This window comes from Oncorhynchus kisutch, linkage group LG12 (genome assembly GCF_002021735.2).
Source record: "Oncorhynchus kisutch isolate 150728-3 linkage group LG12, Okis_V2, whole genome shotgun sequence".
Classification (NCBI taxonomy): domain Eukaryota; kingdom Metazoa; phylum Chordata; class Actinopteri; order Salmoniformes; family Salmonidae; genus Oncorhynchus; species Oncorhynchus kisutch.
This window is the reverse complement of record NC_034185.2, coordinates 25,055,912-25,079,651: the sequence shown is the minus strand read 5'-3', so window position 1 is coordinate 25,079,651 and position 23,740 is coordinate 25,055,912. Positions and strand designations below refer to the sequence as shown.

Here is a 23,740-nt window from a genome sequence, read left to right as displayed (position 1 = left end):
TATTTCATTCATTCAGATCTAGGATGTGTTATTTTAGTGTTCCCTTTATTTTTTTGAGCAGTGTATTTGATACCATTCCATTCATTTAGCTACAGCCATTACCACGAGTCCGTCCTCCCCAATGAAGGTGCCACCAGCCTCCTGTGAAGACTGCCTATGGATTTACCCAACTCCAGCATAGGGAAACGAGGCAGATTCTCTGACCCTGTGAGACGTGTGGGGATCTAATCATCTTAATTTAGCCAGGGATTAAAATGAAGAGAGGTGTTTGTTGCCTGAGGCTCCTACACGTCAGGTGGGTCTGGCAAATCCCCTTCTCCTTGCTGTCGGCCCTGGTTAGCTATGGCTGCAGTAGAGGACTCCCTCGGCTCCAAGCCTCTCCTCTCTGAGAGCATTACATGTGCCGTGCTCAGGACTAGGGTCTGGTCCTCTGGTTCTGTAACATGTGTTGTCACAAGGTAGGCCTCTCTGCCAGACCAGAGACAGATCCCCCTCTCTCTCTTTCTTTCTCTCTTTCTTGACTGATAGAGGAGGTTTAGAGGCTGTTTTTTCTGCAGCAGAGACTGTGTGTTACCATGCTCGGAGAAGGTCATCCATCATAAGTGCGTGGAGGGACAGAGCCATGAGGAACGTGGGAATGGAGCTAGCTGCCAGACCTCCGGGCCTGGAGAAGCAGAGGGGAGGGGCGGGGCGGGGCGGCTGGACATCCCTGTCTTCTCATTAGCCACACAGATCACATTCATCATCAAGACACACAGTATACAGTATTTATACAGTATTTATACTGTGATGGTTTCTCTGTTCTTTACAGTATGTTCTTATATGTGTCGTATGCCTGTTTTCAAGAGTCTGTTTTAATGGCCCCAAGTGGAAATGGACAATAACATTTTAGGCCTTTTCACACTGCATTGTTCTGAGCCCCTGGCTATCTTAGCCCTGGGCTAGTTTAGCCTGTTTTCACACAAGCATTTGTTAAACCTGGGCTAAGCTTTAGCCCTGTGCTAAGGATTCACACTTGTATTCCAAAGCACTGCACTGTAACAAATTGTTGTACATTTACAGCAAAACTTTTAGTTAGCTACTGTAACTCTATATTAGAGTATAGTACTGTAAAGAGCAATGCATTATGAGGGCTCAATGGCATTCTGCTACACTGCTGTACAATTACAGCAATTTTACAGTAACATTCTACAGGCGTGCCTTGTAAGAGGCTATATTTGTTGCACCCTATTAGTGAGAATGCAGTAGCCCACAGAATGAAGTACCATACCATATTTTTGTATATTCGTCCTGTAAATCTACAGTAATTTACTGGCTTGTGTGCTGTCAGTAATTTACTGTAATTCAGTATCACCTCACAGAATACAGTACCATACTGTAATTTTTGACTTTTGTGGGTGCATGGTATTGTTGTGGCTCATGAACCAATGTTGAGGCGTGCCTTGTAAGAGGCTAAACTTGTTGCACCCCTTAGTGAGAGTGCTGTACCAATTTAAGTGATATGTGGTAGTAGTTCCCTAACAATTAAATGTATAGGGGACAGATTATGGGACGGATCAGAGTGGCTGCAAGTCTTTAATGGTTGGAAATTAAGCCATGTCCTTTTCGATATGTTTTGCCCTGTAGTCACAGCCAGTTTGGGAGCTTTTGTTTAGGCCTCTAGAAGTGCAAGTGATATAAAACACCACATATTCATAAATAGGCTGTAATATACAAATACCTAGCAGCCAACCTGCTTGTACTAATCCCATGTGAGTACAGTAAAGTACTGTAAAATATCAACATGATTACAGTAGCATTTACTTTCTTACATTATAGTAGCCTAATTTTACAGTATTGTACTGTCATTGCTCTGCATTTTCCAGTAACTTACAGGACGCTGGTGGGAAGTTACTGTGAATTTTACAGTAATGTAGCCAGAGATAGGCAAAGATACATTCAAAAGGTAACTTGTAACAAATACAGGATATGTGGAAGACCAATGTATCCTTAACTACAACACCTTCCCACAAATGATCCCAGAAACGTGTTAGTCGCTTTGACTGTGCTGTTTTTGAATCAACCGTAGAGGAATGCACTGACTGTATGTCGCTTTCGACCAGAGCGTCTGCTAAATGACCAAAATGGAAATGTTAAAAATAAACATTTGCAAAGCACACTGCTGGTTATTATTCTAATGAGCTCCGCCCTCAAACTATTTGTATTTTAATCAAATGTGGCCTCGTTTGGGGGCAAAGGTGCTTAGAATAATATCCAGCGTGCTTTGCAAGTGTCCATTTTCACATTTACAATTTGATCATTTAGCAGACGCTTTTATCCAGAGCGACTTACAGACAGCGTTTTAAACGAAGTTAAACAAGAATATACCATTGTCATAGCCATACATACTACTTGCAAGTATTTATTTGTATTAGAAAATACGTGGATTCTAATTAAACCGTTACAAAATAGGTCACATGAATTGTAGTTCAGGCCACAAATAAAATAAAAAATAGGAATGGCACCTTTTGAAATACATACAGTATATCAAATATATGTAACAGAAATACTGCCCGTCGTTAGCACAAGCTACATGCACTGTACATCTACTAGATTTTACTAACCACTGTGCTTCCACTGTAAAATCTAGAAACACAGCATGTCGCTGTGGTCAGGTGTTCCAGTAATATGCTGTATAATTTGTGTTCAAATAAAGGTCTTGTAAATCTACAGTAATGTACTGGCTTATGTGCTGTAAGTAATTCTATGTACATTTACAGTAACCTTCTGGCTACAGTGCTGCCAGTATTTTACAGTAAAAATGACAGGAAATGTTTTACAGTGTAGGCTAACTGACAAACACAATAATATAAGCAATTAGACATTAATTAACACATGATTTCATCTTGCTTCTAGCTAGCCGAGCATTGATTTCCAACAGTGATGGTTTGTATAAAACTTGCTGTCTGACCTCAGAAACAATGTTTCACTTATGAAATTCGATCTCGCCCCTGTACAGAGAGTGCTATGGCGAATGTGACATCAACTTTTCTGATCCAGGTGAAATCATGCAACAATACTATAATTATGGACATATCCAATTATATGTAAATAGAAAATCTATGGAAACAGACAAATGGTGCGTTTACTGCCCATCCGGCTGTTGAGTTTTTAGTTGTAGTTGACCTTTAGTTGAAGTGAGAAGATGGTAGCCAGCCTGCTGTACAGCAACCAATTTTGTTAGATATAGCAACCAATGTTTTGTTTTTTGTCCTCAGGAAGAAGGATTAAATAGTATGAATTTACTTATCAAAATAACGTGCAGAACGATTACAGGCATCACAAGCATATGTCAATTAAGTGACATTTCAGCTTTTGTGATTGAACAGTAAGCATTCTAGGCATTGTTCTTAACCCTATTTCACACAGGCTATTTTGGCACCGTGTTTGATCTGGGTCTAAATCTGACCATAAAAGTCGGTTGATGCTAGCCCACTTAAGAATGTGCAAGTATGAACACTCACTTAAATCTCCCTTAGCCCAGGGCTAGCCTTTTATGGTCTCTTATCAATTAGCAACACAAACCGAGGAAGAGTTCAGCCTGTCATTGTTGGAGGAAAGGGGCTCTTACCATATAACGTATCCCACGGCAAAGCTGCACACAGCTATCGTTCCACAAGGCCTGCTGGGATACTGGTGGTGCGTGGTCCTCATCTCAATGATGATGAAGGGGAGGACGGTTGTGTGCTGGAGCAGACAACACAGAGAGAACACTCGTTAGCCACTCACAGATAGCTAGTTGGTATTAGCGACACGGTACATGTCTCACCTCAGGCTCAGTGACAACGTTTGAGACATGATACATTAATACCACACAGTATGGCTTTACAGCAGGGAGAGAGAGAGAGAGAGAGAGAGAGAGATGTTATGATGAGGCACTCAGGCAGACAGCCTATAGATAGGTTAATGTAAACAGTGGGAGTCTAGAAGCTCTGTCAATCTGGGACATTGAGCGCAGGGTCATAAGAGAGTAATGACGTTTTATATCGAGCCGTGTGTGTGGGAGACGTTAAACAGATGACGTGTGATGCTGCTGCGTAGAGACGAGTGCTCTGCTCTCCAGAGTGAGTGTCTCATGATTCAAATCCCCACCGCTCTCCTCTTATGTTGTCTGTCTGACGTTTTACTGCTGACATTTTACTGTTGTGACTTTCAATAATTCAGTAATCTGCTTGCTTTGGCTCAGGATGTGGGGCCTTTTTTTCTCCAATGTGCTCAAAGGATCAGATATTTTTTGGAGTCTGCCGCTAAGGATGCTCCAGCGTGGTACAGATGTGTTTGCAGAGGGGCGGGCAGAGAGATAACATGAACTATTAATACCCTTTAATATTTCGTGGTGTGTGTGTGCTGCGATTTTTTACCATGTTTTTTCACCTAGCTGAAACCAGCAGACCGCTGGGGCCCGGTAGAGCCCACCTTGTCGCCCCTACCGCACACACTGAGTGATGCTCCCTCTCTTTAATCAATGTGCTCATGACTCACCTGCTGTTCTTATAGACCACCTGCGCTCTGTCAGGAATAGAACCATTACGTAACGTGTGTGTGTGTCTAAGTGTCTGTGCACGGCTGATTAGAAATAGAGGAAGTGGGAAGTTTGAGAGAACATTGAAACAGGCCGCAGCCATGGAAACAGGCTATTTTGTACAGTGCAGCATACTACAGTTAACCTTGCTTCTAGCTGTTTCTGATTCAGACGATTAGTTTTGCATTGTCACACCAAATAAGTTGGTATCAAGCAGAAACAGAATGAAAACCAGGCTGTCATTGACAAAGACACAGGCTGGGTGGCCGTGGAGGAAATGTTGTATGTGACTAATTGCAAATGGGAGCTAATGACAGTATCTCTAAAGGTGCTCTAGCCATTGGTGGGGGATGTGGAGGGTCACAGTTGAGAGACCTCTCTCCTGTGCTAATTGAAATCAAAATCAGCTCCCTGAACATACATTTCCACTGAGTGGGCCAGAAGTGGCCTGGGTTCATAATACAGTATTAATGTGTGGTTCATCCAACATTTTTTGGTAGTTTTCTGTTCATTCAAAAGTGTGAATGGTAGTGGATACTAGGCCCATGTAACCATGTGGTGAGAATGCCATTAACTGTGCTTTGGTCATTGGTATGTGGGCCTATAAGCTAGGACTTTAAAACAAAGCTTACAGTGCTCCAATGGTTCATAACCAGTTCAAAGCTTGATGGAGGACACTGGCCTTTCCATGTATGCATTACTTACACCAGCCACCAGATGGCAGCCTTCTTACATTCAGACCAACAGAAGAATCTCCTCCCATACCAGTCTAGCCTCAGTTGACCCAATGTTCTGTACACTGCATTATAACAATGACTATCAATGAGCCATGTTCCAGTCTAATCTGTTCTTAAATACCTGACATGTTGGCATTACACGGCTCTGCCCAGAAACGGCGGTTTACCCTCAACTCCTCATTAATGTGCCAGTAAATGCTATTCAATGTTATTTATTACACCTCTTACTGGCCTCTCACCACACTACAGCAGAACATAACCTATTCTACCATGTCCTGGTCACACAAATGAAGCTCCCTAAAAACTATTGAATTGCGCTCATGACACACACACACAATGGGTAGGGTGTAGACTGAGGCTAAGCCAGTCACAGTGAGTGCGCACGCACGCACACACACACACACACACACACTCCCCTCCTATTTTTGACCTCTATGCGCATCCACAGATCTCATCCACAGGTCTCATCAACAGGTCTCATCCACAGGTCTCATCCGCAGATCTCATCCACGGGTCTCATCCACAGATCTCTACCAACTGAGGCACACATCTACACTCTTCTCCCACACGCATACACACATAGTCACACACACACATACACTTACACTCATCACCATGCAAACACCCACTCACAACATACGCTGCTGTTATAGCGATAATTATTACCATTGGTATATATCCTGCTACTAGTCCCTTTTACCTCTGTGTACATGTAGAAACCTACCTCCCTCCACTACCCCTGCACACTGGACTCTGGAACTGACCTTCTCCTGTTTTTTATTGGATTTTATTCTCATATTTCTCATGTTTTTTTCTTCTTCTCTATCATTACTTTTATTGTGCATTGTTGGGAAAGAGCTCCAAGTAAGTGTTTCACTGTGCTGTTTTACACCTGCTGTATCCTGTGCATGTGAAAATAAAGACACTATAGAGGATTGATCGTGACATGTGGGGGAGATAGACACATCCATACATCTCTCCTGTGCTATAGCCTGAGAGTGAACCTTGATGCGCGGCAATTCCACGCAGCTGCTGGAAGTGCAAATGAGGTAAGAAGTACCTCATCTCCACAGAGACATTACATACTCCCTTTCAGGAGAGAGGAGCTCTTCCACCGCTCTGCTCTCCTGGAGTTGCAAATGTTCCCAGGGAGAGCGTGCTGTGCTGTGCGTGGTTTGTGTCAGAGTCAAAGTCTCGCTCACTTATCTATCTGTCTTTCCCTCTCACTTGCTATCTCAATCTCCTTTTTCTCTAATATAAATGCGTAGGCACGAAGACATGGACACTTTTTCAGACAGAGTTTATCTAAACGCTGAGGCAAGAATAACCTCTAGATTTACAGTATGGGTTTACTTGAGCAGTAATGGCCATCATCGAAAGGCCAAGCAGGATTAAGCGGAGTAGTGCAGAGAGGGTAGAGAGAGTTTAGTTAGCACTTCTGAGAAGAGTTCTCCCACAACAGACCCAGGCCAGTGAAGGAAGGTGGTTTTAACACAGGCTCCAAGAACAACTCTCCCCGCCAATATCACTCACACTTAATTTATTTTGACTTGCCATATAAAACCATGTCCATGATGAGCTTTGGTCTCATGCTTCCTGACAATGCTTATTAATTCATGCAATGGAGAGGTCTATGATTTCCATTGAACATGTTGCTTGGCAGATGCCCTGGTCCACAGTGAAGATACCCTGGAAGCTACTCAGGCTCTCCGTTTCCCCACAGAGCAATTAGGGTGAATTTTATCACAGCTGTAGCCAGCTGTAGCCTGCGGTCAGGAGTGTGAAGCCTCAGCTACTGGTACTTCTATTGTCATTATTGTCTGCTACTGCTATCCAAGTGCTGGGGACATATTTTGAGGACCTCTGAGTGTATGCTATGCAAAGTATGGTAATTACCATAGCCACCACACACAATGGACAACCAGAGAACAAATAAATAGACAACAAGAGAGAGCTTCACTTCTGAAGCCACAAAGACTCCTGCCTTTCCATTGCTGTCACGACTGACTCCGTTACATTAGACTATCCATACACAAATGAACTGGTTCAGACAGGAAATGCCACATATTCAAGAAAGATTACAATGCATGCAATGCATTAGTCTTGGCATTGAGCTCTGCTCCTCTGGGGTAGCTCACTGCTAGAGCATGCATCATGGTAAGATAATAACAATTACAGACAGTGAGCAAAAAACGCTGTGCAAATCCCTGTGACCGAAAACAAAAGCAGTGCGCAAACAGGTGGAGTCCGGGGTGGGTAAGCAGGAAACAGACATGCGTGGCAGGTAGAGCATGTAACAACAATAGCATGCCATCAGCAACACCAGCGCATAGCTTGTGCGCGGCAGCCATCAGAGAATGTGTGTGCAGAACTTGATTGACTAAATAGACAGCCATGTTAAGGTAGAATGAGGAATCTGATTGGTGCAATATCAGCTGATGCGCTTGATTTCTGTGCTTGTGGCAATAACTCGAAGTGACAATGAGAATGTAAGTATGTAAAAACACTGGAGACACGGTGTCTTTTCTTACGGTGAGTGAACCTTCAGTAGGTTAGCTGACATTGGGAGGTGAGAGCGACCCTCCCCTCCACCTCTTCTGTCACATATAGATAGAGCATGAATTATTGACTTGGGCTCTCAGTTCCCTTTCTAATCAGTGACAAGATGCCTGACATGCTTAAGTCACTTATTTCACCCTGTGTACTTAGTGTCATGAGCTCTCCCCCTTCTCCCCTCCCTGCCAGGCCAGCCCGTGTGTGTGTGCTGCCGTCAGGGCATTGTGGGATTGTGGACACCAGAGTTATTTTGCTGCAGTGGGCGTGATGGGATGCCTGTTGGCCTAGTGAAGGGCTCCCAGAGGGTATTGGGTGACAGAAATAGCGCTCCCTCCCAAGGTCGGGTGTAGAGTCCCTCCCCCCCACACACTGCTCCCTCCCTCCAGCCGCACTCCACCACCTGCCCGTCCTCCACCAACCCACGCAACACACTCTCAGCAGCTCCCAGTCAACAGAGGGCTCACATGACCCCGTAGCCCCTCTTCCCCCGTCAGCAACGCAATCTCTAGAAAATACCTCCAGGGGTATGCTCATTCTCATTATACCGCAAACACCAATGCTGATAAGGAGAGTCTGTTCGGTTTGTGTCCCTGCTCCTCTCCTTTCAGCTCCTCTCAGTCTGGACAGGGTGGAAATTAATTGATATGGCCGGACGGTGCATTTTTCAACCCCCGCCCCCATGTTTGTATCCAGGATTTCAAATGACTCCGTCATGTTTTATTTTATCCCTGTTTTAGCCCCCCTCCTCCCCCCACATGAATCTAATGTGACAGTCTCTGTCTCTCTCACTCTCTCTCTGACCACCAGATTGAGGAGCTCTCAGAGTCCTATGGTCTGGATGCCAGTACTGTCTGTGGAAAATCCCCTCTTACAAAAAAAAGTCACTCAAGTGGTCCAGGGCTAAAACAGGATAGGCCATGTCATACACAAACACTGGGGAGAAAGAAAGAGAGAGGAAGAGAGGAGCAGGTCTCACTGCGCTCTGAAAACACCAAGGAGCGTATGATAAGTGAGAAAGCCAAGTGTCAAGACTTCACATTCGTATTATGCGTTGAGGAGCCAACGCGCAGCATTGAATGCGCGGATGCATCACACCTCACCTGCTGCCATCCCACCAACAGGGTTGTGAACGCATTCTCACAAATGTTTGGAAATGTACTGCTAAAGCAGAGTCACACTAAAGGACTTTGTAATTCAACTAAATAAGAAATTGTGTTTCTCTAACCGATTTACTCACGCAGTAAGATTTACATCGGCTTTGGGAACAATGGGCAAAAAAGCAAGCTGTGAAACGGCCATCGTTCACTGAGTCGAGAAGAGTAAATATTTTCCCAGTAGTCAAGGATGAGCTAGTGAGCCAGCTATGCACCCGTTTTAATGACAGGGTTTGGACGGGGGAACTTAACCTAGTAACTTTTCCAGGCTCAATGTGGCCGGCGACTCAATCATGATATTGTACACCACTGCGCCTCAAACTGCCCTGAAATATTAGCATCCAGAAAAATTGACCTGCAATTATTGATATTTTTGAAGTAATCCCCCAGCAGTCTGCAAACCAGAAGGAAATAGCAGTGCAGAGAACACGGGAAAGGATTGTTTTTCTGGTGGAGAATCAATACCATTGAACACTCGTGTTCTCTCTCTCTTTCTCTATCTTCCCTCTCAGCCTCTCTCTCTTTTTTTCGATGTCTCTCACTCTCTCTCTCTCTCTCTTTCCTTCCCTCCCTGGGTTGTTGGAGAAGTTGGGTTGGTTCTCTCCGGCTAACTGAATCTGTCTCTCTCAGACACCGTGCACATCTGTTCTCCCGCTTCACACACAGCTGGCCCCAAGCAGCAAGGTAGAGTCAGATTATTTTCAGCAAAATCTCCCCTCAAAATGTTCCCCCGCGGTAAGCATCTGGGCTCTGAGAGCACTACATTATAGTGTCTAAAAATGAGTTGCCTCTCTGTTTTCACTTAAATAAGGTCAGTCAGGAGCTAGTGTCATGATGTTGCCGTCTTTGGGTACAGCGAGTGTAACGGATGTGAAACGGCTAGCTAGTTAGCGGTGGTGCGCGCTAAATAGCGTTTCAATCGGTGACGTCACTTGCTCTGAGACCTTGAAGTAGTGGTTCCCCTTGCTCTGCAAGGGCCGCGGCTTTCGTGGAGCGATGGGTAACGATGCTTCGTGGGTGACTGTTGTTGATGTGTGCAGAGGGTCCCTGGTTCGCGCCCGGGTATGGGCGAGGGGACGGTCTAAAGTTATACTGTTACACGAGCACCCCTACCTCTGCACCAGCCCTTTTCTAGGTACCATCCCCCTACCCCCTGTCTCCTACACCTAGGCTGCTGTGGTCAGAGAGAGGTCGTAAATTACTGGAGGAAATTATCTCCTCATGGCCACAGTATAGAGAGAGAGAGAAAAGTTTCATAGAGAGAAAAAAGGAATTTCTTCCACCTCACAGAACTGGAGAACCGAACAACATTTATGTTCTGGAGAAGGTATAAAAGATCAGTGAAGAATCCAGCTACGAACTGGTCTGCTTGGTACAATTTTGTAAACTCATGGGAGACAATACGGCCATATTACCATAACGATGTTTATATAATAGCCTCAGATATGAGGCTTACATCTAATTGTTGTATAAGATGAATGAGTGAGGATGATACTGTTTGTGAAATTGTGTCATGTGATTTTGGACTGTTTAATGAAGGAAACTCCAATTCCCTTTGCAGTTTAACTAAATCAGAGGACCGCCCATGAGCACAGTTATGGTGGGGCATCCTGGGACAGGCCCTTTTTTGCAATTCCGAATAAAACCCCCACCTTGAGAATTTCTCAACAGACCATGTTGCTCTCAATTACGAGAGGACAAAGGTTGCAGACCAGCTTACTTCAATAACGAGAGGGCCAAGGTTTGAGACCAGACTGCTGAATCTTTTAACCATCCCACGTGGTTAAACTCTTAGACTATCGATACCGACAGAATAAGAACAAGTCTTTGAAATTAATTACTAGTCTGCAGCTAGGAATTCGGTATCATTGAACGCGAAGACCGACAACCGACAACCGCCGAAACATCTATGCTATAACAACATGAGTGAATGTCACTCTGAACTATCCATTCTAACCACGACAGAGAGGACGGACAAACTCTCCAACAAACTCTCCAACTTTTCAACAGAGATCCTGACGACACACTGAGCGTAAATATATATATATCGATTGCAATTGTTCCCGAATGAGTGAGCGTTCATGTGCGAAGGATTAGCATTTCAATTGTTATAATTATCAACTGTGTGTTGTCTTATCTCAATCGACCCCCACTTCCCTTTTGTACACCAAGCCGCAATGCCGGTTTATGCCACTAGGGAAACGCCGTTAACATTTCCTTGTAACTATCTACTGTTTGTTTATGCATTTCTGTGAATGATTTAGTTAGTAAATAAATTATTTAAGACAATTGATGTATGGATGACTCATAGTGAAGACTGGGTTCGTGCAGATAACCAACAATTTACGTAAAATAAACAATAAGTCATTAATCAGAAGACTAAATGAACAGATATTAGAATATCTGGAAAGTTGTATTAGGAAAATTATAACTTTGTAATCTGAATATTTTCATTGGTGCCCCAACTTCCTAGTTAATTACATTTGCCTGATTAGTTAATCACGAAAGGCTATATTAAAAAGCTTGTCTGTGTGACTGACTACCATCCGGAGACATCTGCTGTGTGCATCTTCAGTTCATTTTCAGTTTCATTTAAAGTCTGTTGGGATGCGCAACTCTTTTAGTGTAACTGTAGCAGACAGAGAACACTCTTAAAACCTCCTGAGGCCCGGTGAATTTGGCCACCTCCTTGGTTTCATGGCCAGGCTCATCTGCACATCGAAACCCATTTCTGGAACCCCGAACCAAACAAATTTCAGCAGATGTGAAAACGTTTGAGCAACGGCCAACATCTCTTAAACCAAATAAGCAAGTCAAAGTTTACGGGGAGAGGCTTACTGCTGAGTAGCTAATGATGCCAGGTAATTTTTTATCTTCTGCCCTCCTCTGCTACATTCCCATCCCCTCCCTCCTTTTCCCCTCCACAATATGTTTGCGATATAAAGAACAGTTCATGGCAGCCCCACGAGGTCTCAGTGAAAAATGTTGCACGTTTTATACGCTCCTCGTAGTTTTATCGGCCTTCCCAGCGTTTTCCAGAGAGGCGTTGTTTTCCTCCAGCTTGAGAAGCTTCTCCCGATGTACATTTCAGGCGGGGTGGGTTCCTCTGTGGAGAGATGCACCTCTTGGCAGAATCTTGAAGGATATTGTCCGAGGCACGAGAAACAGTATGTAGAGGCTTCTGGTATGATGACTTAAAACAGAGAAGAGTTGAACATGTCCTATGTTATATAAATTAAACAAGCAACAATGTCTCCCTCTTTATCCACTGAAAAAGGACTGCATTTGACTTTGCCTCAACATCTAATTTGGTAAAGCATAATCAGAGTGAAGGAAGGAAAGCTATTCTGTGACAGTAGAGGAGCAGCAGAGCCGTATGGTTCTCCCACTGGGGTTTGAGTTTCTGTGTAATGTCTCCCATTAGGAAGGAAAGAGGAGGATGATTGCACTCTATGGGAGCAGAACACTGGGTTCTACTGGCATTCTTAATGTGATTATCATGTTATGACAGGCCGTCGTGGATGAATACTCCTGGAATACTCCACTGTTAGGGCCGGCAGGGCTGCTCCGGGCTACATGGGCACGCTGGTTAGTGATGATGTGCCTAACTCTTCATGCCAGCTGGGACCTTTGACCTTTGACCGAACGCTGAGGACAGGACAGGCCAGTTAGCAAAGGCCAGCACTGGGATGGAGGGAAAAGGGAAAGGGGGAGACCTAGTCAGTTGTACAACTGAATGCCTTCAACTGAAATGTGACTTCTGAATTTAACCCAACCTTTCTGAATCAGAGAGGAGTGGGGGCCCGGGGAATAGTGGGTTAACTGCCTTGCGCAGGGGGAGAATGACAGCATTTTACCTTGTCAGCGCGGAGATTCGCCTTTCGGTTACTGGCCCAATGCTCTAATCGAAAGGAAGTTCAAGGGGGTTGTGGGGTTATAGATCACAGGCCCCTCAATACATAGATGGCACCTCTGGCCTTGTGTTGTCATCACTATAACCTCGAGCCAATCACAATAAGTTGTTTAGACCAGCTGTCCTTACTGGGCATTAGTCGAAATTAAACTGACCCATTCTGTTCTCTGGAAGAATACAGGGGAGCTGAGTCATATAAGAACGTCTGCCTGCCTTTCCCTTATTCTTCACTTGTCTTCTCCTCCCTCTGCCATCTCAGACCCAACTGAGCAGGTCTTACACAAGACTAAGGTACAGTATGTCCTCAGTAAAATATTGGACACCTGCCAGTAATAACAGCCAGATCCCATCTGTCACTGTGCAGCTTTTCTAAAAGGCTGCAGGTAGTTAGCGTGTAAAAGATAAGACTTACATGACTATGTGACGGCAGGCCCAGAAAACATCAACAAGCAGTGGAAGATGAAGCAACCTGAGGTCAGCGGGGCAGGTTGTTTCCATGGAGTGGACCAGTGACAGACATGCTGAGTCAGGTTATAACCAGTGTTATGCACTCTCAAGTACCCTGATGTCTACTGAAGCACAATGATTGCACCCAGCTACCTTTAATACCGCCACCGGGAATAGTAGACTGCTATCCAGAGAGATGAATTGCTGCGCTGCCATCTCGGTCACACCTAACACTATATATAAGAAATCCTCCCAAAAAGAGTTCCATATCTGCATTGTGACATTACATAGGGAATTCTGTGGGACAACCCTGAGTGATTGGTGTAGCCATCAGATAATGTGGGGAACACTAGGCCCTATAACAGGTCGAAATTATGTCAAGGTACAAATGTAGGAGGACCCACAACTGCCTTTGATGCCTGCAATAAAACGGTATCATGTCAGCCAATAAACGCTCCTTCATGTAGCCATGTACCAGGTAGCTACCTGGGCAATGCCCACCAGGGGGAAATCTTATTAAAAGCCACATATATCTTCCCTAGACTGTACCTGTGGTGTTTTATCAGTCCAAGACATAGGAAGCTGCACAGTGTTTAGAACCTGGGTCTTGCATTAACAGGATGATGTAAGTGGGAGTTGCAGTGCTGTAACCATGGCGGAGCCTGGTTGACAGTGGGCTACACCTAGCCATGCCTTTCTCATTATGGATGGGGTGTTCGTCTCATCTGTGTTTTGCGTTCTTGAGACTGTGCCAAAAACATCTCTGGATCCAAATGTACAGTATGCAATGTGAAGTGCATAAGAGTTCTGAAAACAGTCGACTTACACAAACACATCTGTTTCTTATAGTACAAGTGTCTTATCCTTGGTCTGGGTAATACCATTGGTTGAACTTACACAGTGTGTTAACTCCAAAGATGTAGCTCCTCAGATGTTGGTAAACCAAACATGTCATTATCAAGAATGTGGACACCATTAGAGTGCATTGGAAGCCGCAATCATCCCAGCAGTATATTGGATGGGACGTTGATCGATTGTGGCCATACTGACAGAGACCTCTACTTTCACAAGAGTTACAGTAGGGACTGTAAAGACTGTTACTTTAAATGGCCATCTCCACTGTCCCACAGTCTAAACAAACCCCAAAGTCACAGCAGAAGTGTACAGTTACACACAATCTTCTCCTCTGCAAAGGGTCCATTCCACATTTGTCTGTGGGCACTGCTATTTTCCACTCTTAATGACTGCCCACAAATCCAGCACAAGGAATTGGACTTAAACGCCACAAACAGTTCAGAGACAGTTTAGGAGGCAGTCTGCAGAGTTTACAGACTCTTCAGTCCTGTCGCTCTCTGTAAGACACTGTACTAACTTCAAAACTAAGAGACGGAGTCAGGGAGAAAATATAGCATAATACTGTATATAGAGATTCACATCTGGGAAAAGAGTACCACAATATGAGTCATAATACCCATAAAACCTAGCGTTCGAAGAAGGAAATGGTTCCAATCATTTTTCCACCACAAATTTTTCCCATAGGGGATTTTAGAATAAGGGCTATGTTTGGTGTAGGCTTACCCTGTCGTGGCGTTTTGATAACCGTGTAAATCTCTCTAGGACTGTCACTGATTCCCCCGGTACTGCTGCTCATTCTGTGCACCAGTCCTGGAGGTCTACCTCACCGGCCTCCAGGCGTCACTGAACTGTCTCATTACACACACCTGGTTCCAATTCCTCTGATTAGTAATTGTATATATATGTGCCCTCTGTTCACCATTGTCCTGGTCGTTTATTGTTCCCATGTTCGTTGGTCTTCTGAGTACCTGTGCTTTGTTGTTTCGGCGTGTATTGTGCACTTGTTATTACGGGTCTCGTCCTGTGTATTGTTATTACGGGTCTCATCCTGTGTATTGTTATGTGTATTGTTATTACGGGTCTCGTCCTGTGTATTTTTGTGCACTTGTTATTACGGGTCTCGTCCTGTGTATTGTTATTACGGGTCTCGTCCTGTGTATTTTTGTGCACTTGTTATTACGTGTCTCGTCCCATGCATTGTTGTGCACTTGTAATTATGGGTCTCGTCCCGTGTATTGTTATTACGGGTCTCGTCCTGTGTATTGTTATTACGGGTCTCATCCTGTGTATTGTTATTACGGGTCTCGTCCTGTGTATTGTTATTACGGGTCTCGTCCTGTGTATTTTTGTGCACTTGTTATTACGGGTCTCGTCCTGTGTATTGTTATTACGGGTCTCATCCTGTGTATTTTTGTGCACTTGTTATTACGGGTCTCGTCCCATGCATTGTTGTGCACTTGTAATTATGGGTCTCGTCCCTTGTATTGTTATTACGTGTCTCGTCCCGTGTATTGTTATTACGGGTCTCGTCCCGTGTATTGTTATTATGGGTCTCGTCCCGTGTATTGTTATTACGGGTCTCGTCCCGTGTATTGTTATTACGGGTCTCGTCCCATGCATTGTTGTGCTCTTGTAATTATGGGTCTCGTCACGTGTATTGTTATTACGTGTCTCGTCCCGTGTATTGTTATTACGGGTCTCGACCCGTGTATTGTTATTACGGGTCTCGTCCCGTGTATTTATTAGAGGTTTAACCTCGCTCTTTGTTTGGGTTACATCCCTGTGTTTACACGTGTTTGTTTTGGGCTTCGTCCCCATGCCTTTTCAGGGCATGTTGTATATTTTGGGTGGAGTATAAAAAACCCTATTACGAATTCCTGCGCCTGTCTCCAATCATTTATACAACGTGACATGGACATGGTGACTTTTATCAATATATTTGCCTGTATTTACCCCCCAAAAATGCAATGCTAATTAGCTGCTAATGTGGCTATCATAATGAACTACAAATGCCATGATGGTCTGAACGAGACTGTTGAGTCGAGGCAAAGGTAAGAATCTCTGGATTAACTACCTAATATTAGCTAAATTTAGTAATGAATAAATTGGCTACATTTCTTTCAATATACAATTTTGTGAACTGTCTTGTGTACGTTTTAAATTGACACAAAACCTGTTAGCAAAGATGTCAGCTAGAGACACTGCATTTGAGGCTGCATTTATTGTAGCTGGGGATTTTAACAAAGTAAATTTGAGAACAAGTCTACCTAAATTCGTACAGCATTTTGATTGAGCTATGTGCATGCACAATACCCTCGACCACTGCTACTCTAACTTCCGTGATGCATACAAAGCCTTCCAACACCCTCCCTTCGGAAAATCCGACCACGACACCATCTTACTCCTTCCGTCTTAAAGGCACAAAATCAAACAGGATGTACCAGTGATGAGAACCATTCAACACTGGTCCGACTAATCGGAAGCCACGCTTCAAGATTGTTTTAATCCGGTGGACTGGAATATGTTCCGGTCAGCCTCAGAGAACAACACTGACCTATACGCTGACTCTGTATGTGCGTTTATAAAGAAGTGCATTCGAGATGTTGTACCCACTGTGACTAGTAAAACCTACCCTAACCAGAAACAGTGGATGGATGGCGGCATTCACGCATTTAGCGCGATCCACCGCATTTAACCATGGAAAGAAGTCTGGGAACATGTCTGAATATAAACAGTGTAGCTATTCCCTCCGCAAGGCAATCAAACAAGCAAAATTACAGTACAGCGACAAGGTCGAGTCGCAATTCAATGGCTCAGACATGATACATATGTAGCAGGGTTTACAGGAAATCAAAAACTACCAAAAAAAATCTAGCCACGTCACGGACACTGACGTCACGCTTCCAGACAAACTCAACACCTTCTTTGCCCGCTTTGAGGGTAATACAGTGCCACCGCCGTGGCCCGCTAACAGGGACTGCACCCCCCTCTCCTTCTCCGTGGCTGACGTGAGTAAAACATTTAAACGTGTTAACCCTCGCAAGGCCGCTGGCCCAGACGGCATCCCTAGCCGTGTCCTCAAAGCATGCGCAGACCAGCTGGCTGGTGTGTTTACGGACATATTCAATCAATCCCTATCCCAGTCTGTTGTCCCCACATGCTTCAAGATGGCTACCATTCTTCCTGTACCCAAGAAGGCAAAGATAACTAAACTAAATGACTACCGCCCCGTAGCGCTCACATCTGTCATCATGAAGTGCATTGAGAGACTATTCAAGGATCATATCACCTCCACCTTACCGGCCACCCTAGACCCACATCAGTTTGCATACCGCCCCAACAGGACCAGAGACGACGCAATTGCCATCACACTGCACACTGCCCTATCCCATCTGGACAAAAGGAATACCTATGTAAGAATGCTGTTCATTGACTACAGCTCAGCATTCAACACCATAGAACCCTCCAAGCTCATCATCAAGCTGGAGGCCCTGGGTCTCAACCCTGCCCTGTGCAATTGGGTCCTAGACTTTGACGGGCCTCCCCCAGGTGTTGAAGGTAGGAAACAGCATCTCCAGCACTGACCCTTAACACTGAGGCCCCACAAGGGTGCGTGCTCAGCCCCCTTCTGTACTTCCTGTTCACCCACGACTGCGTGGCCATGCACGCCTCCAACTCAATCATCAAGTTTGCGGACGACACAACAGTAGTGGGCTTGATTACCAACAACGACAAGAGCCTACAGGGAGGAGGTGTGGGCATTGGGAGTGTGGTGTCAGGAAAACAACCTCTCACTCAACATCAACAAAACAATGGAGATGATCGTGGACTTCAGGAAAGAGGAGAGGGAGCATACCCCTATCCACATAGAAGGGACAGCAGTGGAGAAAGTGGAAAGTTTTAAGTTCCTCGGCGTACACATCACAGACAAACTGAAATGGTCCACTCACACGGACAGTGTGGTGAAGAAATCTTCAGGAGGCTGAAGAAATGTGGCTTGTCACCCAAAACCCTGACAACCTTTTACAGCACAATCGAGAGCATCCTGTCGGGCTGTATCACAGCCTGGTATGGCAACTGCACCGCCCTCAACCGCAAGGCTCTCCAGAGGGTGGTGGGTCTGCACAACGCATCACCGGGGGCAAACTACCTGCCCTTCATGGCACCTATGATACCCGATGTCACAGGAAAGCCAAAAAGATCATCAAGGACATCAACCACCCGAGCCACTGCCTGTTCACCCCGCTACCATCCAGAAGGCAAGGTCAGTACAGGTGCGTCAAAGCTGGGACCGAGAGACTGAAAAACAGCTTCTATCTCAAGGCCATCAGACTGCTTAACAGCAATCACTAACTCAGAGAGGCTACTGCCTACATTGAGACCCAATCACTGGTCACTTTAATAAATAGATCATGAGTCACTTTATACAATGCACTCTAAATAATCCCACTTTAATAATGTTTACATATCTTACATTACTCATATCACATGTACAGTTGAAGTTGGAAGTTGACATACACTTAGGTTGGAGTCATGAAAACTCGTTTTTCAACCACTCCACAAATGTATTGTTAACAAACTATAGTTTTGGCAGTCGGTTAGGACATCTACTTTGTGCATGACACAAGTATTTTTTCCAACAATTGTTTACAGACAGATTATTTTACTTATAATTCACTGTATCACAATTCCAGTGGGTCAGAAGTTTACATACACTAAGTTGACTGTGCCTTACAGCTTGGAAAATTCCAGAAAATTATGTCATGGCTTTAGATGCTTCTGATGGGCTAATTGACATAATCTGAGTCAATTGGAGCTGTACCTGTGGATGTATTTCAAGGTCTACCTTCAAACTCAGTGCCTCTTTGCTTGACATCATAGACAAATCAAAAGAAATCAGCTAAGACCTCAGAAAAAAATTGTAGACCACAAGTCTGGTTCATCCTTGGGAGCAATTTCCAAACGACTGAAGGTACCACGTTCATCTGTACAAACAATAGTACGCAAGTATAAACATCATGGGACCACGCAGCCATCATACCGCTCAGGAAGGAGACACGTTCTGTCTCCTAGAGATGAATGTACTTTGGTGCGAAAAGTGCAAATCAATCCCAGAACAACAGCAAAGGACCTTGTGAAGATGCTGGAGGAAACCGGGAAAAAAGTATTGATCTCTATCCACAGTAAAACGAGTCCTATATCGACATAACCTGAAAGGCTGCTCAGCAAGGAAGAAGCCACTGCTCTGAAACCATCATAAAAAAGCCAGACTACGGTTTGCAACTGCACATGAGGACAAAGATGGTACTTTTTGGATAAATGTACTCTGGTCTGATGAAACAAAAATAGAACTGTTTGGCCATAATGACCATTGTTATGTTTGGAGGGAAAAGGGGAGGCTTGCAAGCCGAAGACCACCATCCCAACCGTGAAGCACAGGGTTGGCAGCATCATATTGTGGGGTTGCTTTGCTGCAGGAGGGACTGGTGTACTTCACAATATAGATGGCGTCATGAGGGAAAAAAATTATGTGAATAAATTTAAGCAACATCTCAAGACATCAGTCAGGAAGTTAAAGCTTGGTCGCAAATGGGTCTTCCAAATGGATAATGACCCCAAGCATACTTCCAAAGTTGTGGCAAAATGGCTTAAGGACAACAAAGTCAAGGTTTTGGAGTGGCCATCACAAAGCCCTGACCTCAATCCTATAGAAAATGTGTGGGCAGCACTGAAAAAGCGTGTGCGAGCAAGGAGGCCTACAAACCTAACTCAGTTACACCAGTCCTATCAGGAGGAATGGGCCAAAATTTACCCAACTTATTGTGGGAAGCTTGTGGAAGGCTACCCGAAATGTTTGACCCAAGTTAAAACATTTAAAGGCATTGCTACTAAATACTAATTTAGTGTATGTAAACTTCTGACCCACTGGGAATGTGATGAAAGAAATAAAAGCTGAAATAAATAATTCTCTCTACTATTATTCTGACATTTCACATTCTTAAACCAAAGTGGTTATCCTGACTGACCTAAGACAGGGAATTTTGAAATGTCAGAAATGTCAGGAATTGTGAAAAACTGAGTTCAAATGTGTTTGGCTAAGGTGTATGTAAACCTCCGACTTCATCTGGATATACTGTATTTTATACCATCTATTGCACCTTCACCATTGCTCATCCATATACTTACATGTACATATTCTCATTCACCCCTTTAGATATGTGTGTATTATGTAGATGTTGGGGAATTGTTAGATTACTTGTTAGATATTACTATTAGATATTATTGTTAGATATTACTGCACTGTCGGAACTAGAAGCACAAGCATTTCGCTACACTTGCATTAACATCTGCTAACCATGTGTATGTGACAAATAAAATCTGATTTGATTTTGAGATGACGTGCTGGAGCTTGTAGTCTTGCATTATGTCTACTTTGATGCTAATTAGCATTTTTGGGTTCTGAGGTAAATAGAGCTGTATATATTGATGAGTCACCTTGTCCCAGAGAGATTTACATAGTTATCAAAATGTCACGCCAGTGTAAGCCTACAAGAAACACGGCCCTTATTTGAAGTGTTTTTAAAATCCCCCGTGGGAAAAATTAATGTGGAGAAACAATTGGAACCATTTCCCTGTTTGACCGCTACGTTTTATGGGTATGACACCTCCACTGTGGGGCTCCATGAGGAGGGGATATTGTTACAACCATTATTGGTACAACCATCTGTGATGAAAACGTAATAATAATACAAATACATTTCCACGTAGGTAAATAAATACACATGACAAAAGAACATAGAGAGGGAACACACCAAAGTAAAAGAGAAGGGACATGAATAGTTGATGTGGGGGAATCAGAGGACTGCTCTTATGGAAAGGGTGCTGTGGTGTATCACATTGTCCCCTGGCTTTACACTTGGCAGCGCAACTAAAGGCCTGTCTGAGACGTAGGGGGTGTTTACCAGGGATAATCAGTCATAAAGACCCCAGCGCACAATGAGGTCCATCTCAAGGCACAGTGTCATTTAAACGTCCCCTGAACCGACCTGCTGAATGAAATATAAGCCTGCCCTGACAGAGAGGGAGAGAGAGGCTTCCTGCGAACGCCACAGGGGCCCAACAAGAATAGAATACCTCCAACTTGTCTGTTTCTCTCAATCTTCCACTTGTTTTGTTGGTTTCTGACTCTCGTTGTTATTGTGAACCGGGACATTGGTAGCCAGCTGGCGCCATCCCTACATATGTATCTCTCCGGGGAAATGTCAAATGTTTACTTGCAGCATTGACATGCATTGAGCTGCTTTGAACCTGGACTGTTCGCGGTGAGAGATGTCTGGAATGAACATTACAGAGACAGTCCTCTCTCAGCAGCCCACTTATAACATAGTGAAGACTTGGATTATTGTTGAAGCGAGTTTGACGCAGGTGGAACTCGGTGGAACTCTCACAGAGAATCCGCAATGCCTAACTGTTTAAGTGGCGATGAAGTGACTCTGCCCTAATTGTCACAGTCACATTAAGGGAAGCCTGTTAAGCTTGCCAAACATGCAGCACCGGGATTTGACAACATCAAAACATGTGCTGAGGGAAACTGTTCCGTATATTCCCGCTTTGGTGACAAATGCTCTAGAATTCACACTGGTTTATTGTCTCTTCCTTTGTGTATCTTCTGGAAGGCAAATCTCTTGATGGCAGATTTACACTTTCCGTGGCACACTTTTGAAGTCACGTCTCTCTTTACTTTGTGAACTTGAAAGGAATATTCAGGGGGGGATATTCTGCATAAATTAACGGAACGTTACTAGGACATTCAGTGGGATATCACTTTGACAGTACTACATGCTATACTAACAGCATTGTAATCAGAGCCCTCCTTACACAGTCTATAAAACATTATTGTCTTCTCTTTGTGCCTTCCCTGAATAACGTTATCTCTAGGGCTGTGTGCAGCAGTGCACTGTGTCAGGGACTGTGTGAGGATGGTCTGTTGTATCTCCCACACTGAGGGAAAGGTGTGACCAGGTTTCTATCAACACCTCTCTCCCCTGCATCGCTCTGTGTGCATCAAGGCTTCATTGTGTGGTAGACAGGGTGCAAAATAATTCCTGCCTGCCTTCCTTTCCTCTGTTACATCCTGCTGCCTGTTTGCCTGCGTATTTGAATTTTCAACCAGCAGCCCTGTGATATGCAGTGTGATGAGGCGATAGATATATTGGGCTGAACTAGGCCAGGCTCTCTTGCTCTGTAGTGAACTGTAATAGCAGACACAGGCCAGGCCAGACTGCCAAACAGTAACAGGGTCCGGTCACTCCCTCCTAACACAGAAGGGAGCGGGAGACAGTTGCCGTGGCAGCGGGGGTAAACAAACAAATGCGGTACCATGGAATGTGGCAAAATATTTACTATGGAGTAACTCTGCTGCTGCAGTCGTCACCCGTCCAGTGCTCAGAGCTCACATATCTGGAAGGTTTGCATATTATGAATTGTTTTCAGCTGTTGGACCCGTTGTGGTTATTTCCTGGGGTTGGCCCTTAGCAACATGGTTAGCAGGACTGGAGGCCAGGCCACTTTCTGTGAGTGTGTCTGTTCTGGGTTGGACAGGGTCATGTTGGTCCACATGATTGTTGAGGCGCTGGGTAACATCTCGTCCTGATTTGCGGAATCATTGATCTGTTTATGTTTGATCCGAGCAATTGGGACTTGAATTGACCGTAGCAACCCAGATTCCAACACACAACAAACAACACTCCTGGCTGCTGTGGATATGGTTCAGTGTAATAAGCTTGAGGATATTAGTCTGGCACTTTTGCATAGCGCCACTTGAAAATGATCTGATTTATCTCTCACGTGATCTCTACTGAATGGAAAGGTTGCATATCCATAGTTGCAATCTAAACAAGGCGTTGTTCCACGGTTTGAATGAAAAAAGGTATGCTGATATTCGGTAGTATGGCCCATTAAACACCATTTAATATAATCTGTGATGCTTTGGACATTTGCATACACAGACTTTATCATTGCTTACGCAGTCTATGTGAACACAGTTATTGTTACGTAGCAACCAGTCTGTGTACTATTATTGGTTCGCTAGCCACGACACAGACTACTACAATATGTCGCATCCATTAAGACATCCATTGAGACGTATTTACCTTACATACACTGTCTATGCACACAGCTGGAGGCTTGACTCTTGTTGTAGGAATGGGATGTGATTGTAGGAATGGGATGTGACACACACACACACACACACACACACACACACACACACACACACACACACACACACACACACACACACACACACACACACAGTGAACACAGCCATCAATCACCAGTCTCACCTGCTAGAATAACAAGCCTATCATCTAATTGTGCCAGCAGGAGGGCTTCAGTTCCATCTGATTGATATCAGCAGTTGAAAAACCTCTTCCCATTGTTTTGAATGCTGACGTCAATATGACCATAGAGAAGGTTTGTTCTTATTGAGGAGAACAAAATGTGCCTCGCTACTTGT

General features: G+C 44.3%; 1 protein-coding gene across 3 annotated transcripts in view; it reads right to left on the bottom strand.

Moving 5' to 3' along the window:
• aig1 (androgen-induced 1 (H. sapiens)) overlaps positions 1 to 23,740 on the bottom strand; it is a 51,491-nt gene that overhangs the window by 9,329 nt on the left and 18,422 nt on the right. For all 3 annotated transcript variants that reach the window (XR_004211916.1, XM_020496552.2, XM_031837195.1), the window contains one exon: positions 3,611 to 3,726. Coding sequence is in view for 2 of the 3 variants with exons in the window: in XM_020496552.2 (XP_020352141.1) it covers positions 3,611 to 3,726 (116 nt within the window). In the remaining variant the exon portion in view is untranslated. The remainder of the gene's footprint in view (positions 1 to 3,610; positions 3,727 to 23,740) is intronic.